The sequence below is a fragment of the Condylostylus longicornis genome, unplaced genomic scaffold, assembly GCF_029603195.1.
Source record: "Condylostylus longicornis isolate FDR11 unplaced genomic scaffold, ASM2960319v2 ptg000022l, whole genome shotgun sequence".
Taxonomy (NCBI): domain Eukaryota; kingdom Metazoa; phylum Arthropoda; class Insecta; order Diptera; family Dolichopodidae; genus Condylostylus; species Condylostylus longicornis.
This window is the reverse complement of record NW_026577991.1, coordinates 597451-613366: the sequence shown is the minus strand read 5'-3', so window position 1 is coordinate 613366 and position 15916 is coordinate 597451. Positions and strand designations below refer to the sequence as shown.

Sequence of the window (15916 nt, the reverse complement as noted above, 5' to 3'; positions counted from 1 at the left end):
TTAGATAAAGGTCCTTTAACATCTTATCAACATAAAGTTAGTGATTGAACGATAGTACGATTAGTATTTCAAAATCACGCGCAAAAAACTCGTCCTACACTCCTAATTGAGAATGATAAATATTCCTGTAATTAAATTAGTGTCTCCGACAAGAATCCGAACAAATCGTTGGACTTAAAGAATCTATCAAAGTTTATAAAGAACCTGAATTTGTACAGTTAAAATTCCAATGTGAGTATACACGAATGATATAGTAAGAGTAATTGCGATTTCATTTGAATTGCTTTAAGAGCATTAATTATTGTATTGATTTACGCACTTCGAAAAAACTTTAAAACTTAGGAATTTCTTTCTTTGAAAATATTAGGTAAAAAGAAAAGAATAAGAATTAATGCGAAAAAGCTCCAATTAGAGAGAATCAAAATTCTATTATTTTTTTAATAGCGTTGCAAGTAAATTTTTCACGTTAAAAGTAAATTGATGGCAATTCCAAAAAAAATATACAAAAATTTGCCAACTCTTAAATTCGAGCACCAAAATGTTGCTTTTTTATCTTTTTTTTACAAAAATATGATTGTACATTAAACTTGTAGATTTTTTCTTTTTTATTTTTATTAATGTGTCAAAACTTTCTCACTATAAGGAGCCTAAATGTGTTCCAATATAAACAAAAAAAATATCGAAACTTAATTAAAAAATAAGAAAAACTTAAATTTGATTACGTGGAATCTCACTTTTTGTTGACTAGCATTACATTTTGCTTCATAAAAACCAAAATTTCCTTTTTTTTAAATTATCTTATTTTTTAGTGTTTAAATATTTATTCATCTGAAAATAGTTAAATTTTTTTAAGAGAAAAAGAAAAAAAAATATCGAAATCTATTTTTATACTTTTCTTATACAAAAAACAAAAATGTTTTCCAATTATTACTTAGTTATTATTTTGTGTTTTTATCTTCTCTCCTATTATCTTAATATCTGCTCTATTATCTACAATGTACTACTTAATTCAAAACAAAAATAAATAAAAAATACTGAAAAAAATATTAAACAAAAAAAATCCGAACAAATACGCAATACCTATGGCCTATTTCATTCGTCCGTCTACTACCGTTCATTTAAAATCATTTGGCGCTTATCGAAAATCCTTTAGGCGAAAAAAATGTGCTCCTAGAAGATACACAATCACAGCAATCATCTGGTACACCAAGACGACGTGCTTTATCAGCCAGAATATTAGAATTAAATCGTAGTATATTAGATGAACACAGCAATGATGCCGAAAATAATATTCCAATAGATAGATAGTCCACAACGAATGACTTTACTTAAAAAAAAACAAAATATTTAAAAATAAAAAAACGGCTTAAAATTAGTTAGATTTTAAAATAAATTTGTTTTTTTACTTGGCGATTTTTTAACTTAATTTTTTCCTCTTTGTTTTCTGTTCTTATTATAAATGTAAGCAACTGCGTATAATTTTTTTTATGATTCTTGTGGATTTTAGTATAATAATTTAGTAAAATAAACATTAAAGTATATATGTATGTACATATATTTAGATAAAGATATTTAGATATTAAAATATTATTAGTAGAAATTGTACTGAATGTTTTGCACACATATACAACTATATAAAATTAAAAATAAAACAATAAAAAAAAACAAGTAATCGAAAACAAATAAAATCGAAAAAAACAAATAATTGCAAACATTTTAAAATTGCAAACATGTTATAAATATTTTAATTAATCATATATTATATTATATATATAGATATATATTTATATAAATAAATTACATACGTACACAGTATGATTATATGCCAGACATGTATATGATAATTAAATGTATTCATTGTTTATTAATACATTCAAATACATACATTTGGAATAATAAAAAATTTAATTCGAAAAAAAACCAAATTATTTATTTTAAATTTTACAACAAAATTGCCTTAAAAATTGATTTTATTTTATTAAAAAATACAAAATTAAAAAATCAAAATCTCAATTAATTAGAAATGTATAAATAGGTATAAAAATTTGTATATACCGGCAAAAAAAAAATTACATATTTGTTAAAATATCATTAATATGTGACTGTTTTTTAATAAATGTATATATATAGGATTTATAATTTTAAATCCTTAGAGCCTCTTCTCTTTAGTTCTGTAAAAACAAAAATTCTGACTACGTTATTATAATATTTAAATAAGTTGAATTTCGAATATTTCTTTCACTCTTTCGCAATTCACCATCAATTATTATTACACATCAACTTGTGTAATAAATTATTTTTTAAAGAATTTTCCCTTGAATTCTTATATACATTCTTATATTGTAGTTGAAAAGTTTATTAAGATTTCTTTCCACATTTTCAATACTTAATTGAAGTTTTATAAAACTATGACGCATATACATTTAGTAGTTTAAACAAAAATGACTTTAGCCTCAATATTATGATTTTCAATGTGCATTTTTAAAAATTAATCATTTTATTCATTGTTAAAATAATGGTAAAATTTTTCGAAACATTAACTTTCTTCTGATTTATTCTTATCTATATAATAATCAATAATTTGTTAGAAAGTTAATTATTTTAATTTAAAAGCGAAAAAATCTCTTCGACGAAATAAAAATTTCATTAATCTTTTCTAATGAATATTTTTATATTAAGAAAATAACTTCTTGCTCAAAAAATTACAAATTCGTAAATATATATAATCAAATAAAAATTTCGAATATATCAAAAAGATACCCTAATAACAATTAAGGAACTCGTAGCCCACACGACAAAGAATTTTTTATTTTATTACTTAATCGATTTTTTTGAAGTTTTACAGTTGGTTTATTTTTTGTATTTGCCGCGAAAATACTTTTGCTTATCTAACATTTTCAATATTTTTAAAAAGCACATTTTCGCTTAATAATATTAGTGTGGATTATGCATCATTGTGCTTCTGAGTCCTTCAATTTAATAAGAGAGTAATTTTGTTTTCTTTTTGAATTTTTAAATAAAAAATTTGATTTACTTGAAAATTTTTTATAAAATAATTTAAAAACACAAAATGCATGTATGTATATGTTTGTAAAAATAAAAATTTAACTATTATAAGCGAACATTTTTTTGTGTAAAATAAGAATTGTGAATTAATAAAAAGTAAAAAATTAATATTTAGTGAACATTTACACATTGTTATATACACATGTAAAATTATTTTATAAAATATCAAAAATAATTTACTTATTATGTACATTCCACATTATGTAGACACTTATAAAGCTTTTTGTTTAAAAATATTTAAAATGTTAAAATTTTTACGTTTCTAAAGAATAATTTAAAATGATTTATATACATACAAAAATATCAAAAAGTCAAAGTTTTTTATATAGTTTTCACACAAATTATTTATTTATTACAAACTAGGATATTAATTTATTTTTACACGAATATTTATAGATTATATTCGCAAATTTTCAATAATTGTTCTTTGTTTAAAAGAAATTTTCATATACACAATACTGCAATAACTTGCATGATACATATGGAACACAAATTGTATGAAAACAAAACTAGAACAAAGTTAATTGCCCTAGTTTTGACATTTTCACTGTACTATTAATTACATGTAATAGGAAATGTGTCTGAACAAAATTAATTAGTAGTATTATGCATTAGAACACGTACTGAGATTTTCACCTTATATCGGGGTATATTGTGTTTATGAAAATCTATTTTGTTTTTTTAATAAAAAAGAAAACTTCTCAAAAAACAAACGCACAACGATTAATTGTTTATACATCATTATTTAAATTTTTTATATATATATGTAAATTAAAAATTTTCCTCGCAATCATACATATATATGGTTCTTCGTATAATATTTACGACATTGTTGCTTTTTACATAATCGATTTGAAAAGAAAATATAAAATATAAAAATTATACATATATATATATGAAAACATTAAGAAAATAAAAACAGCATTAATTATTTTTATTAATCAAAATTAAACTAATAATAAAAAACGAATAAATATACAAAACCGCGTCCATTTAACACAATATTTCTTGTAACAAAAAAATTAAAAAAAAAACGATCAAAAACATATTTAAAAATTCAAAATTTAGGAAAAGAAAATATTTTTTTTTGTAAAAATACAATTTATTAAAATTATGAAATAAGAAACAAAAAATTAAATTAATTGCAAAATTAAAAAATCACTAAAAATACTAAATTAAAAAAACATTTTTTTTCCTTTTGTAAAGACAAAAATACAAATTAAAAAAAACGAACAAAAATCCTTTTGTAAGGATTTTAACTTGCCTTAAATGTAAAACAATCTATAAAATATTTATTTAAAACGCTTTACATAATAATATTACATAATTTATATAATTTTATATTCGAGCCTAAAAATTAATTTTTTTAGAGCTTTTTATTACAAAACAAAATATGTATGTAAATTTTATTAAAAGATTGTGGATATTTTATTTTCAAAGAAATTAAAACAAAAAAAAATTAGAATAAATAGGAATTATAAAAAATAAAATTATGGTACATAAACAGTTTTTTCTATATAGTTAGGATATTTACCCAAAACATATTTATATTTTTTAGTGCTAAAATTGATTATAAAAACCAAAATTATTTATGTAGTAATATTGTACATAAATATAATTTTAATTTATAAATAACTCATACACCCTTTAACAATAATAGATAAAATATAATAAAGAAAACGAAAAATAGGATTTCTCTATAGAAATTATACAAAATAATTGCGGTTATTATATTAGATAAAAAATAATAAGTTAATCAGAAAATATTTTAAAATATTTGAAAATTTCAATTCATTTTACTCACATCCAAGCTCAAAAAATAATGTTCTAATATTTCTTATTAAGAATATCTTGTATATCTTTAAAAATTAAGATATTCTAATATTTTTAACTTTATGATTAAAACTTCCTTACTTCTTTTATCAAAAACTACATTTTTTAATTTTATTTTTTTTCATAATAATAAACAAAAAAAAAAAATAAATTTTAATTAAAATAATTTCTAGATTTAACTTTTACAGAAACAAAAACAAAACTTGAATGCGTTTATCGAAAATGCATTTATGCAATTAAAAAAACTAGAATATAAATAATGTAAATAAATTCTAACAAAAAAATATTTTATTTTATATTTATAAAATAATATTAGAATAAATTATTAACGAAACTTAATTTTTATTATAAAAACTATGTAAACACACATTATTCTTAAAAAATAGGCAATTATCTATTTTTTTTTGAAACTCCATCAAACAGCAAAACAAATTAGTATAAAAAAATTAATATTTTTCAATTAAATTGTATACATTTTGTACAATACATTTAATTTAAAAAACTTAAAAATCGAAATTTATATAGCATTATTAATAATCTAATATTATATGCATATCTGTATGTTTTAACAAAGACATTATAATTTGCAATTTTGAATTTCTTTATTGAACTTTAGATAAAAATTAGTTTTTCCCCGAAACTCGCATTTCAAATAATATAAAAGCTTGATGATTTATTTTATTGTCAAACAGAGTATAGATATAAAATTTTAATCGCTAAAATCCTTTATTCATACATATATTACGTGCAGATAAAATATTAAATAGAATCCCGGTAAATATCTAAATTATGAAATGTATATTATGGGATATACCGTATAAGCCAGTATACAAAACAAAATCTGATTAATTTGATTTATCATATTTGATAATGATAATTTATCTGTTTCACATGGACACTTATTAAAATCCAGTCAGTGAGAACTGAGAAAAGAATGCATAAACTGTTAGGCATATTGTTAAAAATATCAAACACGTATAAGTGCATTTTCCATGAAAACAGTGTGGTGTGAGATTCGGTATGATAAAATGCTTCTCATATTGCATGAAACTTTGTTTTTATTTTGGGATATAATTACAGTGTAGTTTTTCATAAACAAATTTAAATGAGCCAAATGTAATTGTTAAATATAGAAATATTATACAGGGTTTTTCACATAAGGTGGCAAATAATTTCATGAATGATTCTTGCATAACTTTCCAGTAAGGCATTGTATGGGTAGGAGGGCCGTCTTTTTAAAAAAAAGGGTACCAGATTTTTCCTGCATGTAAATAAATGCTTATAAATTCGAACCATGTGATTCGATATAAATTGCTCTTTATTTTCGATCTTACATCAATCAAACCCCATACCCATACAATTTTTCCTAGAACTTCATCAAAGAATCATCCTTAAAATTATTTGCACTCTATGCGAAGCATACTGTATAGTACTTAGCATTTTTATATATAGATATAATTTTACAGAAAAAAAAACTTTAAAAATTATATTGAATTGGTTTTTACTTAAAATATAGACAATTGCAGTTATGTGTTATATAAATGAAACACTATGCAGATATGTATACGTTTTATATATCGCATTATCAGAAGAATCATACGTTTTTAAAGTAATGAGAAATCTTTAACATACTCGTGTTTCAAAAAGCTTCAAATGCTAGTATTATTTTGAATTTATAATATAAATTTTTAAATTTTCTTATTAAAAATTTCTTTTTAATATTCTTGCGAAAGCTTATCTTTTTTTTGTTACATACTTTGTATTAATTATGTATATTACAAATCTTCTGATGTTGCGAAACGACTTTACTAATAACATTACAAAACTTTCATTTCTTTTTGTTATTAATTAATTATAATTATTATGTTATGTTTCCTTGTTAATCAATTTAAAATAATTTTATTTTTGTTATAATTATTTTATTATTTATAAATATTTACAATGAAATTTGTTTATTATATTTATTTTTTCTATTTCATATTTAATTTTATGCAAAATAATAATAAGAAAAATATTTTTTTCTATTCAATAGAAAAAAAATAAAACCTTACAAAAACCAATAGAAAAATTTTATGATATAAAACAAATTATTTGAAAAACATTTAAAATTAAAACTTTCGTCATTTTTTTTAATTTTTAAAAATTTATTAATACAAAATAAAAAAAATTTTTGCTATTTCTTTTTTGCTTTATTTTTTTTATAATAATTATAAATGTCGATTCCTAAATGTAATATTTGTGTGCTATTTACTATATTTGATTGAAAACTTCTCAAATTCTATAAAATGTATAATCGAAAAAATTAAAAATAATTTTTTTTTATTAATTTATTAAATTAATATTCAAAATTGGATATAATTTCTGTGCATGTAATATTATGAATAGCTATAATTAAAAGCTCCTTTTAGTAAATATTGAATTAAAAAAAAGAACGAAAAAAATAAAAAATCTTTTCTCAAAAATCTCTTAAAAATATCGATGTGTAAATAGTCAAAGTAATTTTATTTATTATTGTCAAAAGAAAAAGCAAGAGATTTTTACCAAACAAAGGAAAAAATAATTTTTTTCGAACACTTAAAGTTGTGTTTTTTCACGCTAAATATTATTTAAAATATGTACTTACATACATTTATTATTCACAATGTATATTGATTATACTATTATTCACAATATATACTTATATAAAAGTATAACAAATTCAAATTACAAGCTTATTTAAAAAGATCATTAGATATAGTGTTTTTCAATTTTTAAATATAATATTCTTAAAAATATTTTATTACATACATTGAAATAAATTATATTGGAACAACTTCGCGTGATATGAACGGTCATGCAAATATGTGAATATAATAACAGTAATCCAAAAAAAAAATTAACGAAAATCACTCAAGCTCTTCTGATTTAACATTAGTAGCAAAACGTGTTAAACAGCAAAAAACATTCAAAATTTTGGTTTTCATATAGAAGATCCAAAATTAATTCAATTTCTTATTATTCTTCCAGTTTTTCAAGACTTCTGGATAGTTTTAGATTCTTTGAAATATCTTTTTGGCATCATTGAAAATTAAATTAAATTTTTTTTATATTTTAATTCCTTTGATTCTAATCTGGATTTTAACTAATTTAGTTTCAATATTTAAATCAAAAATTTCCCAAATAAATTTTGTTCAAATTAATTTAAATATTCTTGCCTCATGTAAAGGTTGCGTTTCTAAAACAATAAAAAAAAATAATAAAAACACAATCAATAAAAAATACTTTAATTCTTTTTAAAGTTAAATAAAATTAATAAATAAATTTTATTAAATTTATTCTACAATATTAAAAATATTAAAACAGCATTTTTATTACTTTTTATAACTTATATACTTTTTCATTTTTATTGTAAATGAATTTTAAACACTCTCTATGATTTTCTTTGGCTGTGCTATAGAAAAAAGAAACAATGTTTTTTTTATTTCCTTTAATAATACTGAAATGCTGTTAAAAACAAAATTACAATAAATGTTTTAACAAAAATTATTGCATCACAAAAATTATTCCAATTGTTAATTTATATTTTTTTTCTGTTATATTAATGCTAAATAACTTAAAAAAAGTGAAACAAAATGAAAAATTATTGATGTCTTAATATTAATTTTCAATTTCCTTAATTTTTATTCATTTTTTTTAATTATTTTATAATCAGACTTTGCATACCCAATTGTCAAAAAAGTTTGTACAGACCTTTTACGTATAGTTTTTGAAATTTTTATATTAAAAAATTTTCTTCGACTTTAATTTTTTTTTTATTAATTTATATTTTCTTCTTATGTTTTAATTCAGAAAGATTTTAATTTCAAATTTCTATAATATTTTCTTATTACGCTATGTAATGACCTTTCATATATTCATTAATTACTATTATATGTACTGTACAAAATTAATATGATAATCAAATAATAATAATTATAAATAAAACAGTTTTTTTTTTAGTTTTCAAATGACAAACTTAAATTTATATAATTTAAATTCAATATTTAACCAAATAAAGTAACATTTACATATTACATATATATATACATGTATATATATATATATATGCGTATATATACTTACATATTATTAGAAATAAAATTAAAAAAATACTTGCAAGTTTATTTTTTCTGTATGTGTGTGTGCTCATAATTATATTTAATAGTATATATATTAAAAAATAGTATTGTTATGATTTTATAATAATTTTTTTCGTATATAATATAAATGTAATTATAAAAAAATTACATCTTTTTCAATTCTCTTCAATCCACCCTCAATTTAATTAATGAAAAACAAAAAACGAAAACAAAGCCTAAGAACTTTTATTCATTATTTAAAAAAGAATGTATAAGATAAGTACATAAGCATATTTACTGTTTGTAAGGATTAGCGATAATCACAATTATTATTAAAATATGTAAAAGAAAAAAAGCAAACCACTTTTTCTTTGTGAAATATAGAATCTTTGACACATAAATGAGAAATTGTACCCCACGTTCCACACAATGAAAATAGACATAAAACAAAAAAAACTTAAAATTTATTTGTCCCACAATTTCTTTTAATATTTCTTTAGAAAGTAATAAAAAAAAGTGTTTTTTTTTTTTGAAAATATATTTAAACTTGATTAAAATTAAAATAAAAATGACGTGATAAAATAATTTCTTAAATTGGCTTTCATTTTAGTTTACTTTTTTTGGTTTTCTTTAAATTTTTATTCAGAAATAATTCAAATTTAACTTTGAATTTTTACAAAATTATTGAAAAATTTTATAATTAATATTTTTTTAATTCATTAGGTAATAAAAAATATTACCTTCTAAAATACGAATTTCTCTTAATTTTATTTTCATGCGGAAATTTCGAACTCCTTAATAACAATCATGACAGTTAAACTAAATTAAAAATCTTGAGAGAAATTTCAAATAAACTCTCATATTCTTTCCATATAATAACATAAAAAAAACAAATTTACATATTTTGTATAATTAAATTATCTTCGAAAGGATCACACTTCGGGTTTAGCAAATTGTATATTCTAAATTAAAAAGATGTAAATATTTTTAATTTTAACATTTTTTTTGTATAACAAAAATTTTTCTTTTTAAAAATATTAAATCTAATTTCTAAATTCTTAAATTTATCTCGTATCCCTTAAACATTTTAAATAGTTATTATATAAGAAGTGATAAAATAAATTTAAAATAGAAAAAATAATTTAACAATATCATAGATCTTTATTCTAAATACATAAAAATTTCAGAAAAAAAATTTACGTAAAATATAGTTCTTTTATCTAATTTTTTTATGTCTTACTATAAAATCAATCCGTTAATTTTCTACATACTCTAACAAACAAAAGTAATTACAGATTTATAAATGCACTACACCATAATATAATGAAGTTAATATTAAAATATCAAGATTTCCAGAAATTTTAATAATCTGAATAAAAACCTTTCATAAAACTTTCTCCAGTTCGGACGGACAGAAAATAAATGTTTCGGAGTGATGACATTTACCGTTACTTGTTTTCAAAAAAGTTTTATAAATTTCATAAAGTGTTAAAACTAATTGGAGAAAGAAATTTTACTTTTTAGAGGTTTTATTCCTCTAACTAGAAAAAAATTTATATAGAAGAAAAATCATATAACAGAAATTAAAAATGACCGCTGAACTAGAAAATTAATATTGCCATTTTGTCTATGACTTTTTAAGGTAAAAAACAATTTATCGTTTATGTAGGATTTGCTTTGTAAGTTTGTGAAAATCTAAAATTCGACATCCAATTTAAAAATTTCAAAATTATATTTTGATACGATGTAGCGCAACAGAATAAGTTATCCATTATTATAACTTTTTACTTCTTGTTTTTATTAGATTTTTCTTTTTTTTTTGTTTTAAAGAAATTAAATAATAATATTATACATACACATATATGTCCTTTTTTAAATATTTTCGGTTTTGATTTATTTACTTAATAATTACTTTTCTTTTGTATTCTAATAAATGTTAATACATGTTCAAAACTTTAATTGTTTGAAACCAAATATATATACAAAAACATTTCTTTTTATATAAATATAATAAAAGATGTTGTCTATCTGTCATTCAAATCTTATTCTTTATATATGTTTGCCGTATTTGTAGATCGATAATAATTGAACAATTTAATAGTACATAATTTAAAACAAACCAAAATAAAAAAAAACACAATAATTGATATATATATATATATATATATATATCTATATCAATATATATATATATATATATATACTTATATTTTATATTTATTTTAATATTAAAAGTAAAATATATTTTATTTATAAAAATGTAATCCTTAAATATTTCAAGTTGATATTAATAAATGTTATACCAAATAAATGTATATAAACGAGTATAAATAACATAAATGAGTGTATAAATTAATAAAACAGAATGAGTTTTGTATAGTTTATTCAGTATAGCGTTAATGCTCAAATTGCATATAAGCGGCTTTTCTATCTTATGAATGCGGATCTCTTCAAGCTTGGAATTCACCAATTTCCAAGATTAAAAGTATTATTAATTTTTGCTTTTTTTTTTAATTATGAAAATGTTGACTTTCTCATATAAATGTTCAAAACGGATAAAGTCCGCAACCATGATCAATACATAGTGAAATTTTTTTAAAACTTTTTAGTTATGAAAATGATTAAGACCTATTCTGATTCAGACCTATCTTTTGAACTTCGATAAAGTGAGTACCAAACTGATTCGAACACCGTTCACAACTAATTAACTTAATTTAAGAATTTATTCCTAAAAAATTAGCAAATATGCGGCAAACATTCAGATTTATTCAAAACCTGTACCCACATACGTCAACAAGTAAAGAATAATCATTTTTTTTTATATAAAAAAAATACTTTTCTCTTTATCAATTACTAAATTGATGTTTCAAAGATTTAAAACATTTTTTAACAAAAGAAACGCGAAAATTTTAAATTTGTGCTCTTTTAGCTTTCAAAATTTTGAATTTTTAACTTTTGGCTCTCGCTAGGAATAAGTCTAGGCCAGCCCTCATTTATAGTTTACTATCTTATTTTTTAAAAGTTTGATGTTTTATTTCAAAGAGATTCTTTTAAATAAGTAACATTTTACAAGGTGAAGCTTATTTGATTTAAACATTATCTGCCATTATACAAGTTTCAAGATTAGGGAGGATCGAGTAAGAAACTTCAAACCGCACGTTTTTAAAAAGTATATATAAATATACAAAATCAGACGTATATATAAATATATATATATTTACACCAATAAGTTTTCCGTAATTTCCACTTTGTACATATATAAAACTTAAATATCGAGGTTTTATAAGGTAAAATACTCTATAGAATTACAAACTATCAATACATAATAATGCAGAAAAAAAATTAGAAATATTTCGTAATTAAAGAAAACAAAATTTAAATTTATTCTTTTAATTCTTTGATATTTGAAATAAAAAACAATTTTCATATTATTTACAAACCATTTACACTTGAACCTAAAATATGGACCAGTCAAGTATTCTTAAATTTTTTTCTATTGATTTTAAAATTCTAATTCTGCTCAACACTGTATTTTCCCGGCATAAATCCTCGATATGCCACATTTATAGCATAAATATAATCTTAAACATCGCTCTCAAATTTTTTAATATTAAATTAATACATTCGAAAATATTGTATATTAGTATCTACATATTATGATGTTGTGAGTAATATTAAAATTTGAAAGAAACAAACTAAGTTAAATTGTAAAAAGCAAAAAAATAAATATTATTTTAATATTATATAAGCGAATTTTATTATAAATGTATAAATCGTAATAAAGTTTTATTTTAAATTATGTTTTACAACATAGACGAAAGAAAATAATATGGTAGTTAGAAGTTGTTAAGGAAACTACCATTTATTTTTTTTATTAAAAGTTTTCTAAATCCATCAATTATATTATATAGATATATGCTAAAATTTTTTGTGTACATAAATAATATAAATAGATAATTTAAGTGTATTTTACATGTTGATTTGATGTTACGTAAAATATTAACGAACAAAAATGTTACATATACATTTTAGTAATAATTAAGTAAGACAAGTACACCCATTTTTTACAATAAAAATGCCAGTGCATTATTATTTAAATATACATACATAAATATATAAAGATATTATATACATAATTTAAATTTTTCTGTTTGGTGTGTGAAATTTTCCCAATTATTTTTTTTATTTCATTAATTTGTATCAAGACTTTGTATTTATTTTATTATTATTCCCCCAAGTATTTTTCTAATTTTCGTTTATTTCTTAATTTTTTTTTCTTTAATTATCTGTGAATCTAATAACTTATATACATGTGTACATACATAATACTTATAAATAATTTGGGCAAAAATTAAATTTTTTATATTTAAATATTTGTATTACTTTTTGTAAAAATAGATTCACAGAAAATATATAATTTTTTCTTGTAATATTTTAAATTTTTTTCCAATTAATTACTTATTTACAAAAAATTATTTGTTAAAAAAGAGATTCAATTATTTATACATACTAAGTTTAAAATTATTTACCCTTTTTTTAATTTTTGGTTCGAACTTTATATTGTCAATTCAACTTGAAAACATAAATAAAAATTTAAAAATTTAAAAAAAAAATAAAATAAAACAAAAACTCACAACTGCAATCCCAAAAACGGTTTTATAAAATATTGTGACATTATAAAAAAAAATATCGTGATCCACAAAATTATTTTGTAAAAAAAAAAATTGCTAAATTTATATTAATAATAAAAATTATGTTACATTAAATGACTATATCATCTCTACAAATCGGCAAATAATAAATTTTTAATGATCATTCTTCGAAAATGAAAAAAAAAAACATTTTCTCTTATTATGATTTTTGTTTATCTTGATTTTTATTATATTTTACTTTTGTAATTTAATTTTATTTTTGAAAAAAAAAAAAAATAATTTTTAAACATTTAAAACCAACAAAAAAATCCAAATTCCAAAAAAAAAAAAAAAAAAATATACCCTTTTTAAACGCGCTAATTATTAATATTATAATTTTGCTTGAGAATAATATATAATTTGAAAATATGCAATTAAATGCTAATTTTACAATGCTAAATTCGCAAAAAAAAACTTGCAAAATTTAAATATTAAGAAAAAGAAAAGCGCGAAACTCGAAATAAATCCTTATTAAATTGGCATCGGTTAATTCACGCAATTCGGCGACCACCCACAGGACATAATCTGTCACAAGCTGATGGTGATAGTAATGAAGGTGAATCAAATCGTAATCCATCAAATACTGGTACTGGATGTTATAAAAATTTTGATCATATATCATCAATTCGTAATGGAAATATGCCACAGGTAAAAATTTTGATTATATAAAATAATCATATAATACAATATATATTTGATATTCGATTTAATAATAGTTAAAATTGTTTCCATATAATTACTTTTTGGAATTTTCTGCTGCGCTAAAATTAAAAAGATTTAAAATTTCTATATCAGATATTTGTAACAAAAAAAAAATTAAATAAAGTTAATTAGAATCAAAAGGTATAAAGTATTTAGGATATAATTTTAAATTTAATTTTCGAATAATCCTATTTGAAATTAAAGCAATATTTCTTAATCAATCATATATTAGTATGATTTCCAGCAACATAGTTAGTGTAATGATAGTATAAAATAATAAAAATCAAAATTTGGTTTTTCCAGACTGGCTAATTGGATTTCCTACTTTTGTAACCCAAATTTTATATTTCTCTAAACTTGTTTTGACGCTTACGTTGAATCCTTTATAAACTTTATTTCTTCAATTTCGGCTTCTAAATTTTCACTTTTTGACTGCAATACCAGTTTTCTAAACAAAAATATTAATTAAATAAGAAGTATTACGATTTTAATGATTAATTTCGGAATTTTTAATTTTGAATAAGTAATTCTTTCCTATTATAATTTTATATATAATAATCTTATATTGTAATATATATTATATGTATTATATAAAAAATTTATATTCAAAAAATTCTTCTTTAAAAGTTCTTCTTTTACATTAACAGGTTTAAATGATTTCTAAACAATTATAAGTTTTAACTTCACAAATATTAATTATGCTATTATTATTATTTTTATGAACAGAATATTTCAATACCAGATAATGAATCGGTACCACCTTATACACCAGAAGTACAACACTCAAATCAAATCCAACAACAAATTTTGTTACAACAACAGCAAAATTTGCAAATGGAATCTTATAGGAGTGAATCACAAAATATTGAAGAAAATCAACCATTAACTGATCAAGATACCAAATCAGATAATGTACCGTCCCAATTACCAACGCAAATGATGGTAACACCCCAGGTATGTAAAAAGTTGTTAAAATTAAATATCAAACGCAAAAGTGTTATTACAATTTTGAAAAAAGAATTGAAAAAAATAAATAAATCTACAAAGATGTTTTTTTTATGTTTTTATAAATAATTATGCTTAAAAATATATATGTATATATGTATAAGCAAAATATATACATATTTATATACTTGTTTAATTGTGAATTTGTATGTAAATTTAATATGAGCAAAGCTTTATAAATATTTTAAATTAAAGCAAATAAAAAATGGAACACAGTATAATTTTGAAATCGGCTTTAAATAAAATTTAAAAAAAAGAACAAAAAATTGCAAAAGAAAAGTGAAATTTTAAGTAGGAAATGCCGTTATGTAATATTTCGTGTAAATAAAACTGTGTGCAAATTATTAATAAATTATAGTCAATGTTTTTTAAACATTCTTGCTTTTTAAAATGCTCAAATATTTAATTTATTTTTTTGATATTTTTAATTTCAAACAAAATTTTTTAAATAATAAATATTATCAAAATGAATCGTTATTACAAAATTAATTAAACCAACTACATAATTAAAGAAGTCTTAAT

The 15916-nt window shown here is 20.1% G+C and overlaps 1 protein-coding gene across 7 annotated transcripts in view; it reads left to right on the top strand.

The window, feature by feature from the left end:
- The window catches only part of LOC129606973 (potassium voltage-gated channel protein Shab), a 202648-nt gene that overhangs the window by 166102 nt on the left and 20630 nt on the right, over positions 1 to 15916 (top strand). For 5 of the 7 annotated variants that reach the window (XM_055517636.1, XM_055517632.1, XM_055517635.1 and 2 more), the window contains exons 7-8: positions 14124 to 14335; positions 15116 to 15343. In XM_055517636.1, coding sequence (XP_055373611.1) covers positions 14124 to 14335; positions 15116 to 15343 — 440 coding nt within the window. The remainder of the gene's footprint in view (positions 1 to 14123; positions 14336 to 15115; positions 15344 to 15916) is intronic. The other 2 variants (XM_055517638.1, XM_055517637.1) reach the window with 1 other exon arrangement.